The sequence below is a fragment of the Puma concolor genome, chromosome B1, assembly GCF_028749965.1.
Source record: "Puma concolor isolate L17-30 chromosome B1, mPumCon1.1.hap2, whole genome shotgun sequence".
In the NCBI taxonomy this organism is placed as follows: domain Eukaryota; kingdom Metazoa; phylum Chordata; class Mammalia; order Carnivora; family Felidae; genus Puma; species Puma concolor.
In genome coordinates, this window is record NC_141670.1 from 172,666,164 (window position 1) to 172,689,634 (window position 23,471).

Consider the following 23,471-nt stretch of genomic DNA (forward strand, 5'->3'; position numbering starts at 1 on the left):
TCTTAGTGCCCAATAGAGTCTAGACCGCAGCATCTGTGACTGTGTTTGTTTCAACACTGAATACCCAATGTTTAGTTTAGTACCTGGCATCGAGTAGGAGCTCAATAACTATTTGTTGAGAGATTACAAGTAATCTTTTTTTCTCCCTTAAATTCTACTTTATTCTTCTATTCTCAAGTTATTCTCTGTACTAAACAAAGGCGGGTTTATAAATCACTGAAATCATGGTTTAAGGGAATTACTAAACTCAAAAGACAGGGTCAAAATCTCAAAAGTTCCCAAATTCATCCCAATAACCAATCCTCTTCCCCCCCCCCCCCCGCCCTCCCCCTTTTCCTCCTACTTTTCTTCTTCTTCATATCTGGAACCACAACACAGGGGGGAAAAATCTAGGCTCTTTACCTGTATTAACTTATTTAATCTTCATGAAAACCATATAAGGCAGCTACTATATTATTCCCATTTTACAGATAAGGAAACAGAGGCCTCAAATGATTCAGTAACCTGCCAATGAGCACACAGCTAAATTACAAATCCAGGATTTGAATTTAGGCCATCTGATTCCAGAATCACCACCAGCTCTTCATCACCACACTACGATGCCTCCTGAAATACAGCTGTTACGAAAACTAGCCGACGGCTGTGAAGAATTATATCCTGGCCATCCGTCCAATAAAACATTTATTGAGTGCCTACTATATACCGGATGCTGAAAATACCCCCAACAGCCATGAACGCTGTTTCTATGTCAGAGTCAACATTCTCGTTGCTAGCCTCATTGCCACTTATCATATCTCTCAAACAGTAAGCATGCAGAATCTGTTAGAGTAGGAAATTCAGTAAGAACCATTCTTTTTCCTTGTCTTAATCTTCTAAAATTCCTTATAGAAAAGTCATGACTCCTGTCAGCATGATATGGAATTCTAGCAAGAGCCATTGGCAATCTGCAGCAGCCTCGAATGGCACAGACATTGAAGGGAAATAAAGAAATGAATAAAATGGTGTCTGGAAGTCCCTTTCTGCTCTACTGATTGAAGAGGTGTGTTGGCAACCTTTCCGTGCTCTGCTTAATAGCCAAAAAGGCAAGCCAGACAGAGAGCCGTGTATTCTTGCGCCTTCTGCCCACCCTTGGAAAGGTCTTCTAGGCTAGAAGGGGGACCCCGTACACACCGAACACAAAAGGCAGGAGGCAGAGTGGCAGGTACCCCAGGCAGAATCTCTGAATAAAAGGCTGGCTGCTGACGCGTGCAGCCTCTGTTCGGTCTGACCTTCACATTGCGCAGGACCCACCCATGCGGTGCAGAACAGTCCCCTTCTCCCGGGGGCTGCTGAATCAGCCAGGCTGGGAACAACCCGACGGGAAATTTCAGACTCCCGAGACGTTTGGTTTATTCAGCACCATGAAGGAAATAGCAGCCGTTCAGTGAGGGAATAAAAATGAGGAGCTGGCTGAATAAAGGTGATAAAAATAGATTTTCCGACTCTACGAAGATGAATCATTTTGCCATGGGGATTCGCTAGGCTCTGTTTCAGCTTGGTTTTCAACCCGGCCTCATAAATTTGACTAAGGAAAATTTCCTTCCTCTAGATAACCAGTGCCATGAAGCCGTTAGCATTCAGACAGGTCTGACAGGATTTTATTAGAGAATTGCCCAGAAATAACCTCCGTGCCTTCCCCAGCCTGCGATAAATACTGACTTTGAAGGACAAGGTTCTAGGAGGGCTAGGTTGGGAGAAGCAGCCCTTGAACCCAGACTCAGCGTCCCTTCAGACTCTCTCCCCGATTTTCTCCGTTCTTTCCCTCCTCCTCTTCAGAAATGGAAATTTTTAGAAAGCAAGGGGTCAGTGGAGACAGGAACAGACAGAACGTGAGACGGGGCTCAGGTGAAAGCGCACCTCAGACGTATGCAGTCATGTTTTCCCCATGACGCCACACGCTGTTGAGGCCCAGGCTGCCGGAATAAAGCTTTCAGATGCAACAGAATTGCTTTTAATTCACAAAATCCTTGAAACTCTTCTTTCTTTTGATGAAACTAAGTGCCACGGCGTACCCCAAGAGAAAAACAAACCAACCAACAAAGCTTTCCTTAGAGAATGAAGAAGAATTAAAAGCAACAGTTAGTAGAAATATCAGGGGACAAGGTGAACTCTCTAGGAAAGTAATTGTGGCAGTATTTTCGCCACATAAAAAGGGCATAAAAAGGAACTTTTTTCTAAACAAGTGTTAAAATTGAAATAGCTTCCTTCCTTCTCTCATGGACACCCATAAACATGTACACTTGGTGGATTTTACTTACCCCCCCAAGTCCTCATATTCTGCATTAAACTCCAGCGTGCCCACCCGGGGAGACGGGCAGGCATCCCTCCTTGGTGCTCCAACAGTCAGTCCCCACACAGCAGCTGCTACATTCCTTTACACTCCCTTTCCCCAAACTGTCCTCAACACAGCAAACCCAGCTCTGCCCAGGAGCAGGCTGCAGCAGCCTAAAGTGCTGATGCAGGGAATGGGGAACTTACTGGAAGGGAGCGTGATTGCCACACCTATTGGGGAGGGAGGCGGAGAATTCTGCTCTCTCTGAGGAAGAGGTACGGAATCCCCAAGAGGTAGAGATGCCCACATGCAGTTCTGCAGGACAACTCTGCGACCTTTGCTGCTGGTGCACAGTAGGCACCAGATACTATCAGTCGATGTGGATCTGGAACAGGCACCCAACAGGACCTGAGGGACAAGAGTTCAAGTCCTGACGCCGGAACAAAGAAGCTGCATGACCCCAGGCAAGTCACTTCTGAGTCTGTTTCTTCATTTGTAAAACAACGGTGTTTCAAAAATATCTCTCTCAACAGCTTCTGGTTCTGAAATGCTAAAGCCATCGTCACAATCATGAACATAGTAAGTAATAAGCGCAGATACCATTTGTTGAAAACCTACTCTGTGCCGTCCACCACAGTAGGCATTTTACATATATCATCTCATTTAATCCCACAACAGTGAGATGACATTTATCAACCCCATTTTATAGATGAGGAAACTGGTGAAGTCACTCCATGAATCCCCACGAAAATAAAGAATCTTCGTATCTACTCACTGGTTTGAATTTAAATGTAGGCATTTAATCTTTGTGCCTGAAATTGAGATGACATCTGAGAATGGAATTGCTGCACTGTTGCGTGATTAATGTGTTTACGACCCGCTGCTGGTGTAATTCTGAGGTAGTAGTATTTACGGTTATGACTGTTCGTGCTACTGCAAAACCCATTTCCCACCTGTTGTTTTTTTATTAAACCTCCCTAAAGGACATGAAATATTTCTTTGTGCAGATTCTCAAAGCGGGGATCCTGAAATATGTGAACAGAAAGCTCGTGTGTGGATTGACTGTTTGGAATCTTCGAATGCCATAACACTCAGTGTTTGCAACTAATTCATCATTTGTAAAAGTTCATCCGATTGCTATGCCAACAGACTCACTGGTATCCTCCTGCCATTTATTGATACATCACATGGCAGACTGACAGTCAATATTTATTAATAACTTCCGTGTTTCCGTGTCTATTTTATAGAGCATTATGCTCTATTCTATCTTTATCTTCCTTCTATTTTTTAAGTAAACTTTTTATTGCAGTACAGTTTTCAGATTCACAGAAAACTGCAGAGAGAGTACAGAGAGTTCCAGCATAACCCACCCCCTGCACCTGATAACTGCTACGCTGCATGTTCGACACGGCTAATGAACGAACATGGGTATACTACTCTTAACCAGGCTCTATGTTTTGTTTGGATTTCATCAGCTTTTCCCCTAATGCGCTTTTTCTTTTCCGAGATCCCATCCAGGACACCACATTATTTTTAGTTATCCTATCTCCTTCACTTCCTCTGGACTTTCTTGTTTCTCAGACTTTCCTAGTTTTTGAGGGCCTTGACAGTTAAGAGGAGCACTGGTCAGGTATTTTGTACTTCATTTTGGGTTTGTCTTATATTTCTCTCATGGTTAGACTAGGGTAATGGGTTTCAGGGAGGAAGATGGCCGGGGTGAAGTGCCATTGTCATAACATCATGTCAGGCATCTTGGTTGTTTTTTGTTTTTTTGTTCTTTAACATTTTTACTTATTTTTAAGAGAGAGAGCACGCAAGCATGAGTGGGGAGGGGCAAAGAGAGAGAGAGAGAGGCACAGAATCCGAAGTAGGCTCCAGGCCCTGAGCTGTCAGCACAAAGCCCGATGCGGGGCTTGAACTCCTGAACCCCGAGATCATGACCTGAGCCAAAGTGGGACGCTAAGCCGACTGAGCCACAGAGGCACCCCAGTCATCTTGTTTTTTTAATAAACGGGGAAAATTATTTAATCAAATCAAAACTTTAAAATGAATAAGATTAAATATCAACAATTCCTAACAAATGATAAATTAAATACCAACTAATCGACTCAGAAATATAACATTTTATATTGGCGAGAGAATGACAGAGAAGGAGGCTAATTTTTGCACCCACTGAGGTGATGGGAGGCTTAAGATTCCAGCAGGAAGCCAGCTAATTACAAGAGAGGTGTCTAGCAAGTTCTTTTGAAACTCTTGCCAAGACAAACTTCCTACAAAAACAATCTCAGATTATGGCCTATTTTAAGAGAAGTCCTGGTTCAACCTAGCGTGGTCTCAAGCCTTTCATACAATGCTTGCAGATATTAGGTGAAATTTCTTCCTGTTGTCAAACAGCAGAATCCCTACAACTCCAGGTTTGGAGCGTAAGCTAAAACTTTACAGTAATTTCTTCTTGAGGTAAGCTATGACTGTGTGTATATATATATATATATATATATATATATATATATATATATATAAAAGAAGTAAAACTTAGACTGAAATATGTATTTCCTGCTATTATATATTTTTTCCTCACAGTTCCTAACTGAAGGTCTGTTCCTGAGGGGGATAAAAGTGAGGAACTGATGTAATGTCACAAACTACTAAATGCTGTCCAATGAAAGATAAGGGAGAACAAGTGGTTTCTTTCTTCAAAGAATGGGTTTTTTTGTTTTGGATTTTTTTTTCCCCCAGGGACAGGAAGGGGGGGGGGGACTAGAAAAAAAAAAGTTTTATAGCACTGCTATATATAACCTTCCACCTCGGCAGAGACACAAAATAATTATGGAAACAAGCTTGGAAAAATTGTGGTGCGTAAAGAGGATTTTAGCTAGCAAGTCTAAGGCATTCATGACATATGCAAATAAGAATTTAAGTGCTCAGCTGGCTTACTCACTGTTAGGGGCTAGATTGTGTACTCCCGTTCCCCATTTATATGTTGAAGTCAGAAGCCCCAGTAACTCCGAAATGTGACTGTATTTGGAGAAAGGGTATTTGAAGAGGTAACTGAACTGAATTCAGTCATTAGAGTGGGCCCTAATCCAATATAATTGGTGTCCTTATGAGAAGAGATTAGGGCACCCACACACACACACACACACACACACACACACACACACACACACACAGAAAGGAGACCACACGAAGATGGCTGTCTGCAAGCTGAGGGGAGAGGCCTCAGAAGGAACCAACCCTTACATCTTAGATTTCCAGCCTCCAGAACTGTGAGAAAGTTAATTTCTGTTATTTGAGTCCCCCGGGCGGTGGTACTTTGTCACAGGAGCCCTAGCAAACTAACCTGCCTACCTCGTATTAAGAGGGAAGGATCACAGAATATAAAAGAGGCTAGAGGGTATGGGATTGGTGGGATATTATACTTCAATGAACAGTCAACTCTACGAAGGTCTTTCTAAGTCACGATCTGTCATAATTTTCGTATCTAAGTACGATTATTAAGGGCTCCTCCCGTGGTCTCAAACTAATTTCAACACCTCTCCTTCCTCCCCACTCTCTCTGCCAATGTAGCTCACACACTCCAAAGATAAGACTATAATTCGGGATGGAAAAGCTTCAAAGCTTGTGGCTTCCGAAAAAGAAATAATTTGTCTTCATATATATGTAAGCATAAGGATTTAACTTCAAAATAATCCATTCATTAACCTCATCCAATTTTTTCTAACTTTTTTCTTGAGTTCCAAACCAACATTTCTAGTTGTCTGCCAGACATCTGCACATGAATGAATATCTCTTAGATATAGCCAACTCAATATGTCCAAAAGAGAATTCATCTTTTCTCTTGGAACCCACCTCTCATCCCTTGCTCCCACGATTCCTGTTAATGGCATCATTCTCCTCCAAGTTGTTCAAGTCCAAAATGGAGATGTCATCTTCCTAAGATTATTTATCATATTTCATCAATTCTACAAAGTACATTTTTTTAACCTCTGAAATAAAGACGCATCTTTCCATTGCTGGTGTCTAAGTGCTGTGCCATAATTTAATTGGCAGTTTTTTTCAATTAGTCATACTTTAAAAAATCATATGTCTTATAATTGATGGCATATTCTATTCAAGGAAAAACACAGAAACATAAGTCCTGTCCCCTCACCTCCACTCCCACCGTTTCTACCAAGATTTAGGTCCTCATCATCTCTTATTTGGACTACTTGTCTCCTGATTGATTTTTGCTGCTGGTCTCTTTACACAATCTGCTTTCCACATAGCCACCAGAGTTGTCTGGAACACAAGATTGCTTTGTTTCCAGTGGCTCTTACCACATACAAAACTTGTCCAAACACCTCCAGGTGGCATTTTTGGTCTCAGCTTGCAATTCCTTGTCCATTTTCCACAGCACTGATTTCTCTCAGGGATCCTGAGGCTCCAGCTGCAGCCATAGGCAAAAATACTAGCCCCTCTCAGACAAGACCCAGGCTCTTGTGGCTCAGAACCTTTCTCATTCCATCCTCAGAGGCTAGAATGTGCTTCCCCCAACTCCAGTGCTCCTCACTCTTTGTGGAAGCCCAGTTCAGATCCCACAACTTCCTAAGTTCTTAATCTCAAATAGAATGTTCTTCCTTGTTCTTCCTTGAATATTCTATTTCATTAACATTTCACAGCCTACCTTTATTAGACCTTATTTGTGTATTTGTCTCCCAGAAGGTGATCTCCTGAGAGGCAGGAATTATGTCTTGAGTCACAAGTAGATTTTTACTTGGAAAGCAAAAGAGAACACACCATCTCTCTTTGGTGTATGTGTGCAGAAGAAAGCTGGAAGACAGATCTTAGATGCCATGCAAGAGAGGTGGGCCAAAGAAAACTGTGTTACCTTTAAAGTCCTGTAACTATAAGAGATGCATTTTCAGGAAAATAAGAAATCTATGCCCTGATTTCTCAATAAACATACTATTTCATTCAATGTGGCAGGCAGCTTCTGAATAGTTCCCAGTGACCCTTCCTCCTGTATACAGGTCCTATGTAATCTCCTCTTGAGTGTGAGCTGGATTAGTGACTTGGATTAGTGACTTCTTAATTAATAGAATATGGCAGAAGTGATAAAATATCACTTCTGAAATTATGTTATAAAGGACTGTGACTTCCATCTTGTTTGGTCTCTCTCTCTCTCTCTCTCTCTGGTTCTTCTTGCTTGCTTACTCTAAGGAAGCAAGCTGCCACATTGTGAGCTATTTTATGTGAACAGGCCTACATGGAAAGGAACTGAGGATGGCTTTGGCCAACATCCTGCAAGGAACTGAATCCTGCCAGTATCCACATGAATGAGCTTAGAAGTAGATCCTTCCCTAATCAAGTCTTGACATGACATCGGCCAACTCCTTGACTGCAGCCTCCTGAGAGACCCTGAACCAGGGCCCCAGCTAAGCCATGCCCAGAGCCTTGACCACAGGAAGTTGAGGTAATAAAAGTTGCTTTAAGCCTCTAAATCTTGGGGTCATTTGTTACACAGTAATGGGTAACTAATACACTCACCAAATAAGAAAATCAGAAGGTAGACAATAAACACAGGATGAATGGGAAGGACAAAAAACTCTACTGAATCTTCCCAAGTACTCAAAAAAGATGTGCAAGGAGACTAACTTATTGGTTGGATCCAATCACATTAGTAGTAATCAAAGTTACCTTTCACTCTGTCCAACTCACTGGAGAATGGTTCTCATCAATGGTCACATTTTCATGTTGTATTCCCTATGTGGCCAAGACTTTTGATTTAGGTCACCAATGAACTGTCGTTCTGGTTCGTAAGAGTCATATATTCAGTGGGAAATAAACCTAGAATAAACCTCGAATGTCACCTTAGCTCAGAGAAAGCCAAAATGTCTTTCTGAGGTATTTGGATTATATTCCGAATGCAGTGGGCAGCCATACAAAGTTATTTGAGAGGATAAGAGACGTGAGACAATCTGTACTTTTAGAAGCTACCTGTGGATGCTGTTACAACTAGCAGTGCATGAGCCACACTGACTTGGGGGAGGGGCATCAAATAAACCAAGCACCCTCTAGGTTCATACTCTACCATTCAACTGAATGCAGGATTGAGTACCTAAGACCTCGTGCGTTTTGTTGTTGTTTTTCCTACAGTCTGGGTTCTGTTACGTCCAAACCTACTAAAACGCTAACCACCTTCCCTACTTTGGTACCGAACTCAAAAGCAGCAAATTGAGCGCTCCTTCTGTGTGTGGTATGGGAACAACCCAGGTTTCTCTCACCGTGCCAAGGATGAGGATAACGGAAAGCGTGTCATTAAATTCAATTTTGGCTGAGCTTCTTCACATGGTCTATTCATTCCTTCTCAGCAAAAATACCTCCTTCACACAGAACATCAGTCACTTACTAGCTTTTACCTGTGCCCTAAAGAAGAGCGAGACCACCTCCAGAGACCCCTCATCATACCGTGCAACTACCACAAAGAGCAGAGTGAGGCAGGAAAAATACCCTGAGTGGGAGTATTCCAAGTCCCTCCTCCTCCCCTGGCCATGAAGGAGAATTCTCTGTCTGCTTCTTACCGAGTTTTTGTTACCCAGAATCAGAACCATGTGTGAAGGGGGAGTTGAAAGGAGCTGAGTGTAGTGCTTGCTTTGCACTAGAAAAGGCTGAGGGTTATTCGTGACAGAGAAAGGGATTAGAAGCAAGACAGACAAGACCTCGTACAGTGTGCGTTTGGAAGATTTTAGGTAGTTGGAGATGGAGAGAGATTTGAAGTGAGTTGGCAAGCATGAGGGGTGTGTGTGTGTGTGTGTGTGTGTGTGTGTGTGTGTGTAAAGAGAGAAAAATAGAGAGTGTTTTAGAAAGTTTTGCTGCATGTTATAAATGAAATCACTCTATGACTTCTTTTGAAAGATTCAGTAAAGATTTCTAATGTTCTCCTATTATTTTATCATTTGTTGAACCGGTGCTTCTTTGACTACGATGCTTGAGGTGTGGCCACGTGGAGAGTGATTTCACAGAAGAGTAGAAATACTACATTGAAAATAGGACACTGTCTCAATTTGGTAAAGTTAATAAATCTTAAGCGAGAGGGATGAGAAGTTGTCTTCTAAAAACATATGCTGTCTCCTCAGAGGCTGTCACCTCCAAAAGCGGATGCTCGGGAGTGCTGAGGTTCAATGACACAGCGCAAGGCCTAAAGGAGATAGTGCAACACGGTAGAAAGGGCACGGTCTCTGGAGTTGGGCAAACTGGGATCCAAATTTCAATTCTGCCTCTTATTTTTCGGAAAGCTGGTAACTTACTTCTTTGCACTTTTGTTTCCTGACACGTATAAAGATACAGCAATAACTACAGTGCAGGGCAATTGTAAAGATTAAGGATGATCTAGCACCATACCTGACACATGCTAGGTAGTTAATGTATGACGGTGATCATTCCGGTCACTTACACCTCTGGCCTCCCTCTGTGCCTGTTCTGCCTCCCTCCTGGCCTAAAACGTTAACTTTAACTGGAGGAGAAACAGAGGCAGAGAACACAACTTGGACCAGCTTCTCCTGAGGACACCTATAAGACAGATTGCTGAAGAGAAGGGAAATGCTTGAGAAATTCCAAAGGCAGTTGTGGAATATACACCTAAAATATCAGACACTGCTGGGGATGAGCTGAGGCACACAAGAGCTAACCTCCAGGTCGAATTTGCAGGAAACCAGTCCTTGGCAGACAGACACCCAAAACACCTGGGACTCAAATTTATGGTGTTGTCATCTTCCTAAAATTATTAAGTTTGTGTAAGGGCTTTCACAACTGCTACTCAGTTTTCAACAGCTCCGTGCATTTGCCTTTTGTCCTGAATAATATTTTTAATCTTCTCATAATGTGGAAATCTCGACTGCCTTTTCATCCTTTCCCCTGCTCTGACCTCCCTCGAAAAATGAAATATCAACCGTTCTGGTATCAGTTTCATAAAATAAAGCAGAAACCCCCGGAAAGCTTCCTAAAGTACACAAAGTTTATGGAAATTTACATTTGTATCCATTTCAGGAAGCTCCGCTCTAAGTATATTTGAAATATTATCTTTTGATTAAAGAAAAATACATCCTCTTTCTAAAGAATAAGTTTTTGAGTGGGCTAGGGTAACTAAGTTACCTAAGTTACCTATTACTGACAATTCGGCCAGTTTCATTTCTGCTATATTCTACTGAACTCCAGCTAAAGTCGAATTTCCAGCATTCATCAGGCAAAGGGACGTTCCATGAAGTAAAGCCTTTTATAGAGCTTGGGAAGATATTTTGAAGGTAGCAGCCAAAAGGAAAGAAGGAAAAAGAGAGATGAACTTTATCAAAAAGCAAGTCTTTGCTTTCTCCTCTTTCTGGGAGCATTTATGAGTAACACAACCAGGGAGGAGGGTGGCCTGGGCTCTGGATCCATCTCAGCATTTACTCTGTGTGATCTTGGGCAAATAGCTCCCCTTTATAGACCCACATGTCTTCATCTGTAAAACAATTATCTCTAAGATCCCCTTCCAGCTGTAAAATTCTCTTTTTCTCAGATCACTTTCATCCTCATGGATTCACATGCAAGATCAAGCAAATATCTCATGACAGCTCTAGAAAGGTTCAGCACCCGGGGGCAGAATCCCCAAGTATCATCTCTTTCCAATTATACTTCACACGTGCACACACACCCCCCCCCCCACATACACAATGGCTGTAACAATTAAAATCTGGGCAAGAAAAAGCTTGATCCCTAAATTCCTATTGTTAGCAAGGATTTCGTACATTTGTGTCTCTTGCACAAAGTCTGTTTCTGGGATGAAACAATTTAGCACAATCTCTAATGACCATTAAATTGAGTTTCAGGATGTGGCTCGATTGTGCAATCCTGACCAACTGGCAGATTATAGGGCAGCGTTTTTTCAAGTCTTTGGTATGCCAAGACCTAAATTTGAGGTCTTTCTCTCTGGCAAGAGCTAACAGTATCACTAACACCTAGAAAAGAATGCACACATCTGCAGGCAGTCACCACGCGGCTTCATGTGTCAGCAATCGTTACAGAAGAAACCCAGACCTGGATCCAGGGTCTTTGCATTCTTGCCAGGAAATCATTTTCAACTACTTTGTTTTAACACCTTCACCCCTGAATTCTTTGTAACCACAGCTCAACTCAGGGGCTAAAATACACCTATTCATGCTTTGTAAATCTACACGTGTTTATAATTTGCGATTGCTATGTGAAAACACACTTTTCTATTTATCTTCAAGTCAAGCAGCTGGGCCATCTTAATGGATTCTTCTCAACACCAGGCCATTAAGACACACAGGCATGGGTTCCAGGCATGGAAAGCCCTCTTGCCACGCTTCCTAGATCTCCATAGCCCCCGCTACTGAGGACTTCTTGATTACTAGATGGTCAGTGAGCTGTCAACCCCTGACAAAGTTCAAAACCAGCCTAGAAGTCTGTAGGTGCATCTGAGGGGCTCTGTCTGCTTTTTCCTGTCACCAATAAAAGAGGAAGAAAATGTCACGTGAAGAATATGCCCACATAAAGGACTGCATCTCTGCTAACCCAAGGTGGCTTCTGCCATCTTCAAATCTACTGCTTATTCAAGACCCCACCCAGTCCCTCAAGAAAAGATAAGAGAATTAATGTTTTTTAATCTCCAACTCTATATTGCAAATTTTCAAGCCTACCAAAAAGTTGCACAAACAGTACCATGAAAACTCTATACCCTTTCTCTAGATACAACATTTTGCCACATTTCCCTTCTTTCTTTTGTGTCTCTCTGTCCAGTGTATGTATATATAAAATTATACACTGCATACACTGACTTCTTTTTGCGGAACACTTGGAGGATTAATGTACACATTGTGACACTTCATCTCTAGATACGCCTCCTGCCATCAAGAGAATTCATTCCCCTAATTATACAACTATCTTTGACAATATACTTGTCACATGCAGGAAGTTCAATACTGAGAGAATACTGTTATCCAATATTCAATCTACACTCAAATTGCCCCAATTGTCCCAATAACGTCTATCATAGTTGCTCCTTCTCAACCAAGGATCACATGTCCTTTGGCATATCTCCGAAGTCACCTTTCATCTGTAACCATTTTTCCAGGCTTTGGGAGGTGTTTTCACAGTATGTCTCCTCAAATTGGATTTGTCTGATTGTACCCTCAGAGTTGGATTTGGCAGACACTCTATCGATGTGATGCTGTGACTTCTTAGTGCGTCACTAGGACACCTTACATCATTTGTACCCATTATACGTATTGGTAAGTTTGATTATGGCCAATCAACTGTTTAAAGCTACAATATCTTAGCATGAATACTAAACCATTTACATACCTTCTATTTCAAATTGTTAACAACAGTTATTCAAAATCTTACTCCCCAAAGCGTATTTCAACAGAGCTATCTTTGATCTAATATATTAAGTCATTTTTCCTAAACCAAGAAATGTTAACTGTATTCTATAATAAGACTGTATGCACCATAAACATTAAAGGCTTCACCAAGGAAGTGGGTCTTGATAAATAAATGGGATTGTGTCAAGAATCCAGGGGGAAAGCATTATATTCATAAGAAGTATCATGAGCAAAGGCATCGCGCATGAGAGTGAATAGTATTTGAGGAACTATGGTAATAATCCAGGCAAGAGATGAGGCCTGCTCTAGGCCTTGTCTGGTGGCCAAGGAGACTCAGACAAGCGGACAGATTGGAGAAAGTTGCCAAATTCTCTTGAGAGCTGAACCGGGCCTGTGCATGTCTATGATGCCTTTACTGACATTGGGAAATTGGTGAGTGGGAGTGGTCATTTAAGTCTAATTTGAATTAAGTCTAATTTGAATACGTTAAGTTGTGGTGCTGATAGGACATTGGGATGGAGTCGTCCAGTAAACAGAACAAGAGGTTTAGAGTTCAGGAGAAAAAAAAGTGGTGAGCAGTGATGATTTGGGTCACTGTTATGAAGAGCTGGAGTCAGGGAGACAGACAAGAACATGGGTACGGAAAGGCAGCAGACCTTAGGTTTGAAGAGAGAACCTAGAAGGACATTAACAGAATGGGGGGATGGAGGGGAGAAGGGTGGCAGTTTTGTTTCTTGCCAAGACCCCCACTACTGCCCTAGTTTTGGGCAATGTTGTTTTGAAGGTAATCGGAGGAGAGAAAAAGGGTTTGACCAGACTTGTAGTTTCAGGAATCATTAATGAATGGGTAGCAATTAACTATACTTATACAAGTACTTTTTTGAACTAAGGATAACTCTGTTGTGTGTTTTTTCAATACCATCAAGCAATTCACTCAATTCTGACACTATTTACTTGGAGAGAGTGTCAGATCCCACAGGTTAAGGGCTCAGTCGCATAAGACTTGCCCCTCTCCCAACTTCAGATGCCAATCCCAAAGCCAGGTTGTTACCTGTGCTTCTGACCAACAGGCTGTAAATCTGAGGTTCCCATGACCCCCTTCTTGGGCTTGATTAATTTGCTAGAGTGGCTCATAGAACTCAGAGAAATATGTGCACACAGTTACCAGTTTATTATAAAGATACTCTAAATGATACAAATGAACAGCCCCATGAAAAAGTACATAGGGCAAGACATGTGGGAAAGGGCAGAAAGCTTCCATGCTTTCTGGAACCACCACTCTCCCCGAATCTCCATGGGCTCACCAGCCTGTAAGCTCTCCAAACCTCTGTCCTTTTTGGGTTTTTATGGAGGCTTCATTGGCCATTGGCGATTGAACTCAATCACCAGCCCCTCTCCCTTCCCTGAAGTTTGGGGGTTGGGGCTGAAAGTTCCAGCCCTCTAATCACCTGGTTGGTTACCCTGGGAACCAGCTCCCCCCACACCCCTTAGGGCTCTCCAAAAGTCGCCTATTTACATAAATTAAGGTGTGGTTGAAGTGGGGGCCGGGAGGGCTTGTTATGAAAAACAAGATACTCCTTCAAACCTCAGGAACTGGAGCTATTTCAGGAACCAATGACAAAAGACCAAATATCACTACAAAGATCCTCCCCGCTGCTGTTCTTGTTGCTTTGGAAGTTCCAAGGGTTTTAGGAGTTCTGTGCCCGAAGCAGACAAAGACCAAATATTTATTTCTTATTATAAATGACAGTATCACAATAATAAAATGGTAAAGACGATGTAAGTGATGAATAATGAAGGTAAGTGAGGAAGTATTACTTGGAAAAGGGCAAGAGAGAGAAAAAATGATGGAAAGGATAAAGTAAAAAGGACACTCAAATGAAAAAGGAAAGAGGAGAAATAAAAGTCAAGGACATAAATGGAAGCAAAGCAACCAGAGCCCCTTGTTTTCGTGACTCGAACTCCTGCCTGCTCCAAGTAGAGGCATCATGTAAAGAACAACATTTGATCTATGATAAGAAATGATATAAAGATCAATGCACATGTCCTAAACCCTTAATTTTACTAAAATGATTTATGATTCACATTTGAATTAAGGTTTCAAAACCCCTTCTCCTTAGCTTTCTGGACTCTGGGCTACTTGCTTCTGTTGACATGGATTGTACTGGGACCTCCCTTGACTTCAGGCTACACATTTTGTTCCGATAACATGAAATCCCAGAGTTCCAAGGTCAGGAGATGCCACAGGCTTGGGGACACACAGATATTTGTCAGCATCATTAAGACTATGACCTTAACATTTGGAAGAAATGGACTTAATAAAAAGTTTTAAAATAATATATGTAAACATTACTATATATATTATATATAATACAGATATATGGATTACTTATTTTATAAAATTATTCAAATCCATTCCTTCCAAATTTATCTATCTATCTATTTATTAACTTACTTGGCTACATGATTCTGATAAAATTAGAGGGGTTTTTAATGACTAGTCACCAGCTTACTACTAACCAGTATGGGAAATAAAATGCATCCACAGAAATAGCAATTATTATGATAAAAAAAATCAACTTCGTTAACTTGCTGAAATCAGGTACCTTATTACCATGACCCTCACATGTTCTCAAACACAGTTTTTTTGCGGGGGGAGGGGATACATCTAATTTCTTTCTTTCTTTTTTTAATGTTCATTCATTTTTTTTTAATTTTTTTTTCAACGTTTTTTTATTTATTTTTGGGACAGAGAGAGACAGAGCATGAACGGGGGAGGGGCAGAGAGAGAGGGAGACACAGAATCGGAAACAGGCTCCAGGCTCTGAGCCATCAGCCCAGAGCCCGACGCGGGGCCCGAACTCCCGGACCGCGAGATCGTGACCTGGCTGAAGTCGGACGCCCAACCGACTGCGCCACCCAGGCGCCCCAATGTTCATTCATTTTTGAGAGACACAGAGAGACACAGCATGAATGGGGGAAGACAGATACATCTAATTTCAATTAGTCATCCTGATATGGCTGAGAAATTTTTTAACAACAACCAATAAGGTCTATGTAGGAGGCTGCCTAAATTCTTGACATTTTTTTTCTAATTGCTTTTTGCAAAAACCACATGCAGAGAAGGAGGTCACAATGGACACAGTGAGTCCTTACCAAGCCACACATATCCTCAGCTTTTTGTGCACATGTGTATGTGTGCATGTTCCTTCCAGAACTAAAGTGTGTTTGTCTTCTTGATCGTCCACCTTTCCCCCCTTTTTACATCAAAGGCAACATCAACTAGAGAATGAAGATTAGTTGCCAAGAGTTAGGAAACATATCAATGCATAAAAACCTGCCTCTAGCCACGTGTGAACATGTGAATTTTGTCTGTTTAAACGGACAGGTTCAGAAGGGCAAGGGCTTTGCTTCAACAATTCTCCAGATGACGTAAGGATCACTTTAGTGTCCATTATGTCTTTAGAAGAGTTGGTCTACAAATGTGGTATTTAAACACAAGTAGATTTTAAGGTTGAAAACAGCAGTTTATGATGGAAGTGCTGTTTGTTAATCGTGAACTTCTCTTTCCTTACCCCCACTCCCCTTCCTTCCAGGGGAATGCAGTGAAAAACTGAAATCATTACAATCACATTCTTCCCCTGGGGTCAACCTAATTATCATACTCTCACCTCAAAACAAATTTACCTCTTTAAGAATGAAGGTCCTTATCACTCATGGGAAAAATACAAACAAAGGCTAAGATGCCATTTAAGCTTAACTGCCATCTTCCATTTTTAAGTGACCTCTCAGTTTAATGGATTCAATGCATTCTCATTCAAGTGGAATATATATTGCAGGGGAGCACTGTAATAAATGGCACTGTCATGACCCTTAGGTTAGAGCAAAGGAATATTGGAAAATAAATCTCAATTCTGGATACTCACCAATCCCGCAATGGGGGTAGGCAATCTATTGATCTTTTTAACAAGTCCTGGCTTTATAGCATTCAGCAACCTGTCACGAAAAAGGCAGAATGTCAAGTGAGACGTTAAAGCAAGATGGATCACACAAATCACCTTTATCCGGGGCTATAGCCAAATTGCTGAATAGGAAAAGTAGTGAATTTAAAGCATGTAGTAAATCTCAGTAATCTATGAGCCTTCATGCGTACAAGTGAAAAGCTTTGCCTACATCAAGTTTGTCCAGAGTGGACGAAGTTTTAGAACTTAGAAATGTTGGGAGAGAAGAAGGGATGGAGACGGGGAGCTGTATCAAGGGAAGGGACAAGGATTCGAACTGGAATGGGGGTGGGAGGGAACTGTCTAGGACTGAAGCCAACTGTTACTATAGGCAAGGCCTGTTCCCAAATTTCCTGGCCAAGGCAGGGGTCTCTCCAGGAATGCATTAAGTTCAGGGACCAACATCTGTCTTTGCAATAATTTGCCAAGACTAATTCTACCTCCAGACCCTTTTGCTCCTCGAGAGTGGCTTATTAAATGTGGGTGATCTTCACTTAAGAAAGGGAAGAATATGTTTAGCCAGAGGTTAACCAATCATGTCTTAAAGATTCTAAATAAGGCTCACCACAATTCCCTAGGTACAGAAGATATGTGAACAAAACATTTGGGGGGCGGGGGGTAAAGGTTGAAATCACGTGAAAATGGTAATATAAGCAAAGGAATGCAAAAGAAACCACTATAACTACTTGTCTTCAGGAAATAGTTCAGAGTGAAAAGAAATAAGGAAGGCAACCTGTAAAACGAAAATAGGGTTGGCACCGGGGTGATGTGGTGGAGCGTCGCATTTGCAAACCAGGTTATTCAGAAAGGAATAGTTGAAGGTAAGGAGATGTAGAATGCACGCATTTATTCCCACAGTCAGGAATTAGAGGAGAGGCCATCGGGTAACTTATCTCAGGATGCAGTGCAAAGAGAAACTTAGGCCAGGGGTTTATTACAACTCCGGGTTCCGCATACTACAACCCATGGGCCGAACATGGCCCAGTGCCTGTTTTGTAAACAAAGTTGTAGGGGTGCCTGGGTTGGTTAAGCATCCGACTTTTAGTTTTGGCTCAGGTCATAGTCTCACGGTTCACGAGTTCAAGTCCCACGTCGGGCTCTGCGCTGTCAATGCAGAGCCTGCTTGAAATTCTCTCTCTTCCTCTCTCTCTGCCCCTCCCCTGCTCACTCTCTCTCTCTCTCAAAATAAATAAAGAAACTTAATTTTAAAAATTTTTAAATAAAAAAAAAGTTTTACTGGAGCACAGCCATACCCCTTCATTTATGTACTATCTACTGCTGCTTTTGTCACAGCACAGTTGAGTTACTATGACAGAGAACATATGGCCCACAAAGCAGACAATTTTTCCTATTTGGCTCTTTACAGAATAAGTCTGCCAACTTCTGTTACAATTCATGGAATCTGAAATTATAGAAAATTCTGAAGAACCTATGCTTGATAGATCTCTACAAATCAGTAACAAAAGATTCGTTGAAACAGTATAGTGAATTAGTCTTAAACACAGCCTATGTTTGACTCTGACACACTGCGTATTAATGAACTGAGAAATATTGCCCCGGTGCTTATGACAGACAGGATAGTGGTTTGCTCCAAGGATCAGTTGCCTGTTCTTGGTAACTTTCCCTGCAATTCCAACGCACTGCCACCAACAGGCACCACTCACAGCAGACGCGTGCCTGTTCGCCTGCCGAGAGTCAAGACGGCACTCTTTTCATGACCCCACTTAGTTTTAACCGTGAGTCTAATCTTTTTTAAAAAGCGCTTCTTTATAACTTATTTTGGAATTATTGGTTTTTCATGTCAGAAGACAATGTGTTCTCTCCTCATTTTACTGCTTAGAAAACTGAAGCCTGATGATGATGATGAATGAGTATCTTCTCCGGAGCTGATTAGTGGTATAATCAGGCCCAGCACCCAAGTTTCCTGGATCAGCATGTTCTCTTGGGCAGTGTTAATGTCCCATATCTTATGGTTTAAAATAAGCAGATAGATATGATGTATCCAAAGCAAAGTTTTTAAATATATGAAACTCTTAAGATGTGTTACTTTTCTCACTAGTTCTTAACAGTGCCATTTTAAGCTGGATTTTAAAATGTTTTCTTGGGGCGCCTGGGTGGCTCAGTCGGTTAAGCGTCCGACTTCAGCTCAGGTCACGATCTCGTGGTCCACGAGTTCGAGTCCCACGTCGGGCTCTGGGCTGATGGCTCAGAGCCTGGAGCCTGCTTCCGATTCTGTGTCTCCCTCTCTCTCTGCCCCTCCCCCGTTCATGCTGTGTCTCTCTCTGTCTCAAAAATAAATAAACATTAAAAAAAAATGTTTTCTGTGCACATTATTGATAATCCAAAAGGATATACAATAGAACATAAGTCTCACTGTGACCCCAGTCTCACAGGGCCCCAGACTATTCCCGGAAGGTAACCTTAAAGACCTTGCAAAGAAAATGTATAAAGATATATATATATATATATATATATATATATATATATATATATATATATATATATCTTAAAAGGACGGATGTAGCAAATCATACCCACTGTCTACACCCTGCTTTGCCACTTACCAATATTACTTGGAGGCTGAAAAATGCACCTTTGAGAGTATGCCTTATCTACATACGTGGACCTGTGTCCTTTTTTAATAGCTGTTGACTGCAGACAGATATGGAGCTGACAGGGGTGAGAGCACTGGCTCCAGAGTCCAACTGGCGAATCCAAAGCCCAGCTCGGCCATTCACTAGGAGTATTACTTAGGGCCAAGTCCAATGACTTCAGTTTCCTTGACTATAACACAGAAATACAATAATACCAATTGCACTGGCATCACTGAGGCATAAATGTGACAAAATATGTAAGGAGCTAGCACAGAGCCTGGTGCATAATAAGCTGTCTATAAATGTTTCTCTACATTTGTGTGTAAGCATTTATTTTATACTAATTCAATTCATAGCATTTTAGATAAAGCATCTTCTCTAATACTTTTAGATTTTTCTAATGAAATAGAAATACCATTGCTACAAGATCCCCAAGTTTTGCTGCTGATTAGCCAAAGCAGAAAGAACACAAACACCCTAACAAAGAATTTATAAATTAAAACTCTTCCTTTAAAGAGGCACCTTTGTATTAATAATTTTAATAACAATGCTCACCAACCCCTCTTTTATCCAGGTTTAGATTTTTCAAAGTCTTAAGTACTTCATTATATTTTTCCTTTGTAGAATTATAAGGCAGAAATCTTTCCTGTCACATGATGTCAAAAAAAACAACTATGATTCTAGACCTTAATTAAAAGAGCAGCAAATAAACTATGACATCTGTCAAAATGTTTAACCACAAATTAAAAAATAAAATGCCAAAGTATTCTTAAAAGATCAAGGCAGGTATATTTTCTAATATAAACATTGCACCTGCTCTGTACACAGTTTACAGTACACAACAATAGAAGATTACACTGAATTTTCATTGCAGGAATGCCCCACACCTGCTTATGTTGTATTTTGCATTAAACCGAGGACGTTTCTTGCACGTTGCAAAATAAAGCTATGAGTAAGAGTCAAGGATATTCACTTGCAATTTTATTGAAAACCACTATTGCCTTCCTATGGAAACTAAAATATAAATATTTTCAATAAATACTTACTGATGACATACTTTAAAGAGATGATGATATTTCATATTCATGAACCTTCTGAGATGTACCAGCTCCAACTATCCTATCCTATAGAGACAGGTCATGTATTCATTCCACCATTTTTATAGAAGAAAAGACTGAGCTCCAGACAGATGTGAAGACCTTCATGTCTTAGGGACAGGACAGCCTTTATGTCTTAGGCCAGTCATTTTATACTGAAACTTAGTGCTTTAGAAAGTCCGGCTTCAGTATGTACCATCAAAGTACAACAACACACACACACACAGAAGGAGAGAGAGAGAGAATGAGAGAACGAACCTTTAACACTTAATGAATAGGAAGGTGTAGTGACTTTGGAGTAAGTAGTCTAGGTTTTAAAAGCTAAATTGAACACTCATTAGCTATGTGCCTTTGGGAAGTCACTTGATCAGAATCTCAGTTTTCCCTTATTGGGATTCCCAAAACGGGGATTTTGAAAACCTCACTTTCCACCCAGGATTGTAGTGAGGAGCCAGTGGGACAGTGCGTGTTGCTAGCATTTGGTAAGTGGAAATTTGCATATTCATACTCATTTAGTATACTGAGCATACCTCTTTCTGCTAAGTAAGTTCAGGTCATCTTAGTTTCAATTTTTCCATCAGCCAGCTGCCAAAGACTAAGATAAGTTTTACTTATTTTCTTTTTCTGGCCACATTTGGACAAAAATCTTACATAAATGAATCAACTCAACAAATGTGTATAGCTTGCCTAATATATGTGTGGTCAGAAATGACTAGAAACAGGAAGGCAAGTCATGATCTTGGATAATCCTCAATTATGAAAAAGTTAATGACATTAAAGGTAAGCAAAAATACATGTGTTTCTTATACAATGGAAATTAAATGGTATCTACTGAACTCACATTCTAAATCTGAAACACACTGTGACCTATTTCAAGGAAGGATATTTCATATGTTCCTTCACGTACTCAACAAATATTTATGGAGCATGCATGATGTTCTGGCCTGAAGCTCGTCACAGGGATATAAAGGAAGGCAGGAGAGACCCCAGGTTGTTTCCTCATGGGGCATGCTCACTAGTAGATTTAAAACCCACAGGAAGACCAGAACTATGCACATATGTGGTTCATTGTCACACAACCTAATGCATGGCCATCTTGAGTTTTTGGGAAGATGAATTAAAGACATGCTCTGCACAAATTCTATGGAATATAGTTCTTAAAAGATTAAAGATTAGATTCCTTAAAGAAACAATTGTTGAAACACCTAGGAATTATGCTGATGTTCTGATTAGACCACAGGCTGAATTTATTAACTTTTTGTAACACTTAATATCCAGCTGTGGCAACCCTCAATCATTGTTTAATGGTTATAAAATACAAACTGAAGAAATTTGTTCTTATCTGTGATTAAAAAGAAAAAACCTCAAATCTCTACTTCACTCTGGTTCATTCTGATTCTTCCAGCAGCCAGTATAAAAGCTCTGCAAGGGACGTAACACTGAGAATATAGCTACAAAGGATACATTACAAGACCATCCAGACATTAGGAATTATACCAATGAGAAGTTTGTTACTGAACTATAACATAAACATTAAAGGCAAGATTTTTTTAAAAATTGCAGAATTCAGCTCACCCTACAAATCATTCAATTCATAAATTCACATCTAATAATGATCCTAGAGTTTGGGGGAGAGCAGAGAAGCTATCTAGACCTTGAGCACAGGGTTGGGAAGGTCATGCTTAATCTCATGGGAAATCACTTTATTCTTTGCAACAAGAGATTACATCACCATCTCATTAGCTTGGTTTGTACAGCTGCAACAGGCAGCTATGATCACAAAATTACCTACTTTGTGTCTCTTTTAATTTGGCTCAATAGTGTTTTTCTACGTGGTTTCCTTGATCACTTTCTGAGTTTGACTATGCATCCTGAATGAAGGTGTATGCACTTTCATTTAATCTAACATGGCAACTGTTTTTGAACCTAAGCATGAGATCAATTTAACCTTGACTATAAACCTGTTACAGATGTCATTTTTAAAGACTTCTTTTTAGAGTTGCCTCGGCAGAAGGATAAATGTTAATAAACTTTCTGAGGTCAAAAAAAATGGACTAAACTGTAGGGAAAAGTGAAACTTGAACCAAACAAGAGTTTTATACGAACAAAACAGTGATGGAATGTAAATTGCCATCATTAATATCTACCAAACATTTGAGGGGTGCTATGCATCATCCAGAATGTGCGAAATATAGGTCTATTTAAGCCACCTGCATTGAACGTACTCAAAGAAGAGATCAGGAGGGCTTTAGAAGGTTTTTGTCTTACAATTCCAAGAAGTTGGGACCAATTCTGTGAATTGTTCAGCTCAGCAATGCTGGTATTCTAACACACCTCCTGTGGCAGAGAAAACCCACCACTTGTCTCCTTTTCCTCCTGAGCACATATTTCCCACCTTGGCTACATTTTCCACCCTCTTCTGCAATTTTCTGTAGCCATATAACAGAGTTCTGGCCAATGGGGTGTAGGCAGAGTAGTATATACCACACGCAGGCCTGCCCCAAAAACGCCTCCCAAGTACTGCTCCATTCTCCCTCTCCTCCAGCATTTACGGGTTAGATGTTGACACCCAGGAAGACCTGAGAAAGAAGTCAGGTGTTGAGGATGGAGTCTCTATCAGCTGGGATCCCTGAACCACTGCCGGAAGCAAAGTCATCTCCACTCTTCCCTGTCGCCAGAAGTGGGCTACACAAGAGTAAGAAGTAATTTCCATGGTTTTAAACCACTGAGATCACAGCATTACCCTACCTATCACAGATAGGTCTTTCTCCTGTAAAAAGGGGCCCTACTTTGCCAAACTATACCCAAGAAAATCCCGTCCTAAAATGCGGAATTGAACGCCTGGCACATCCTTTCCTCTGGGGCTCACTGGGAGGGCAGCTAGAAGGGGATGAACTAGCAACTGACACACTGTAAACAAGTGGACCCATTTTTATTTTCCCGCATTTGCTAGAGGAAAACTCTTCTTACGTATCGCTCCGTCCTCAATACTAAAAAACTAACACTAACGAAATAATCTATAAGCGTGGAAGAGAAACTCTAGCAATTATCTGAGCATCCTGGATTCCTTTTGATTCATTATCAGTCTCTCCCACAGTCCAACCTTTTTA

At 41.0% G+C, this 23,471-nt stretch overlaps 1 protein-coding gene across 12 annotated transcripts in view; it reads right to left on the reverse strand.

The window, feature by feature from the left end:
• LIMCH1 (LIM and calponin homology domains 1) overlaps positions 1-23,471 on the reverse strand; it is a 331,834-nt gene that overhangs the window by 165,008 nt on the left and 143,355 nt on the right. For all 12 annotated transcript variants that reach the window (XM_086705163.1, XM_086705162.1, XM_086705161.1 and 9 more), the window contains exon 3: positions 16,596-16,665. In XM_086705163.1, coding sequence (XP_086561289.1) covers positions 16,596-16,665 — 70 coding nt within the window. The remainder of the gene's footprint in view (positions 1-16,595; positions 16,666-23,471) is intronic.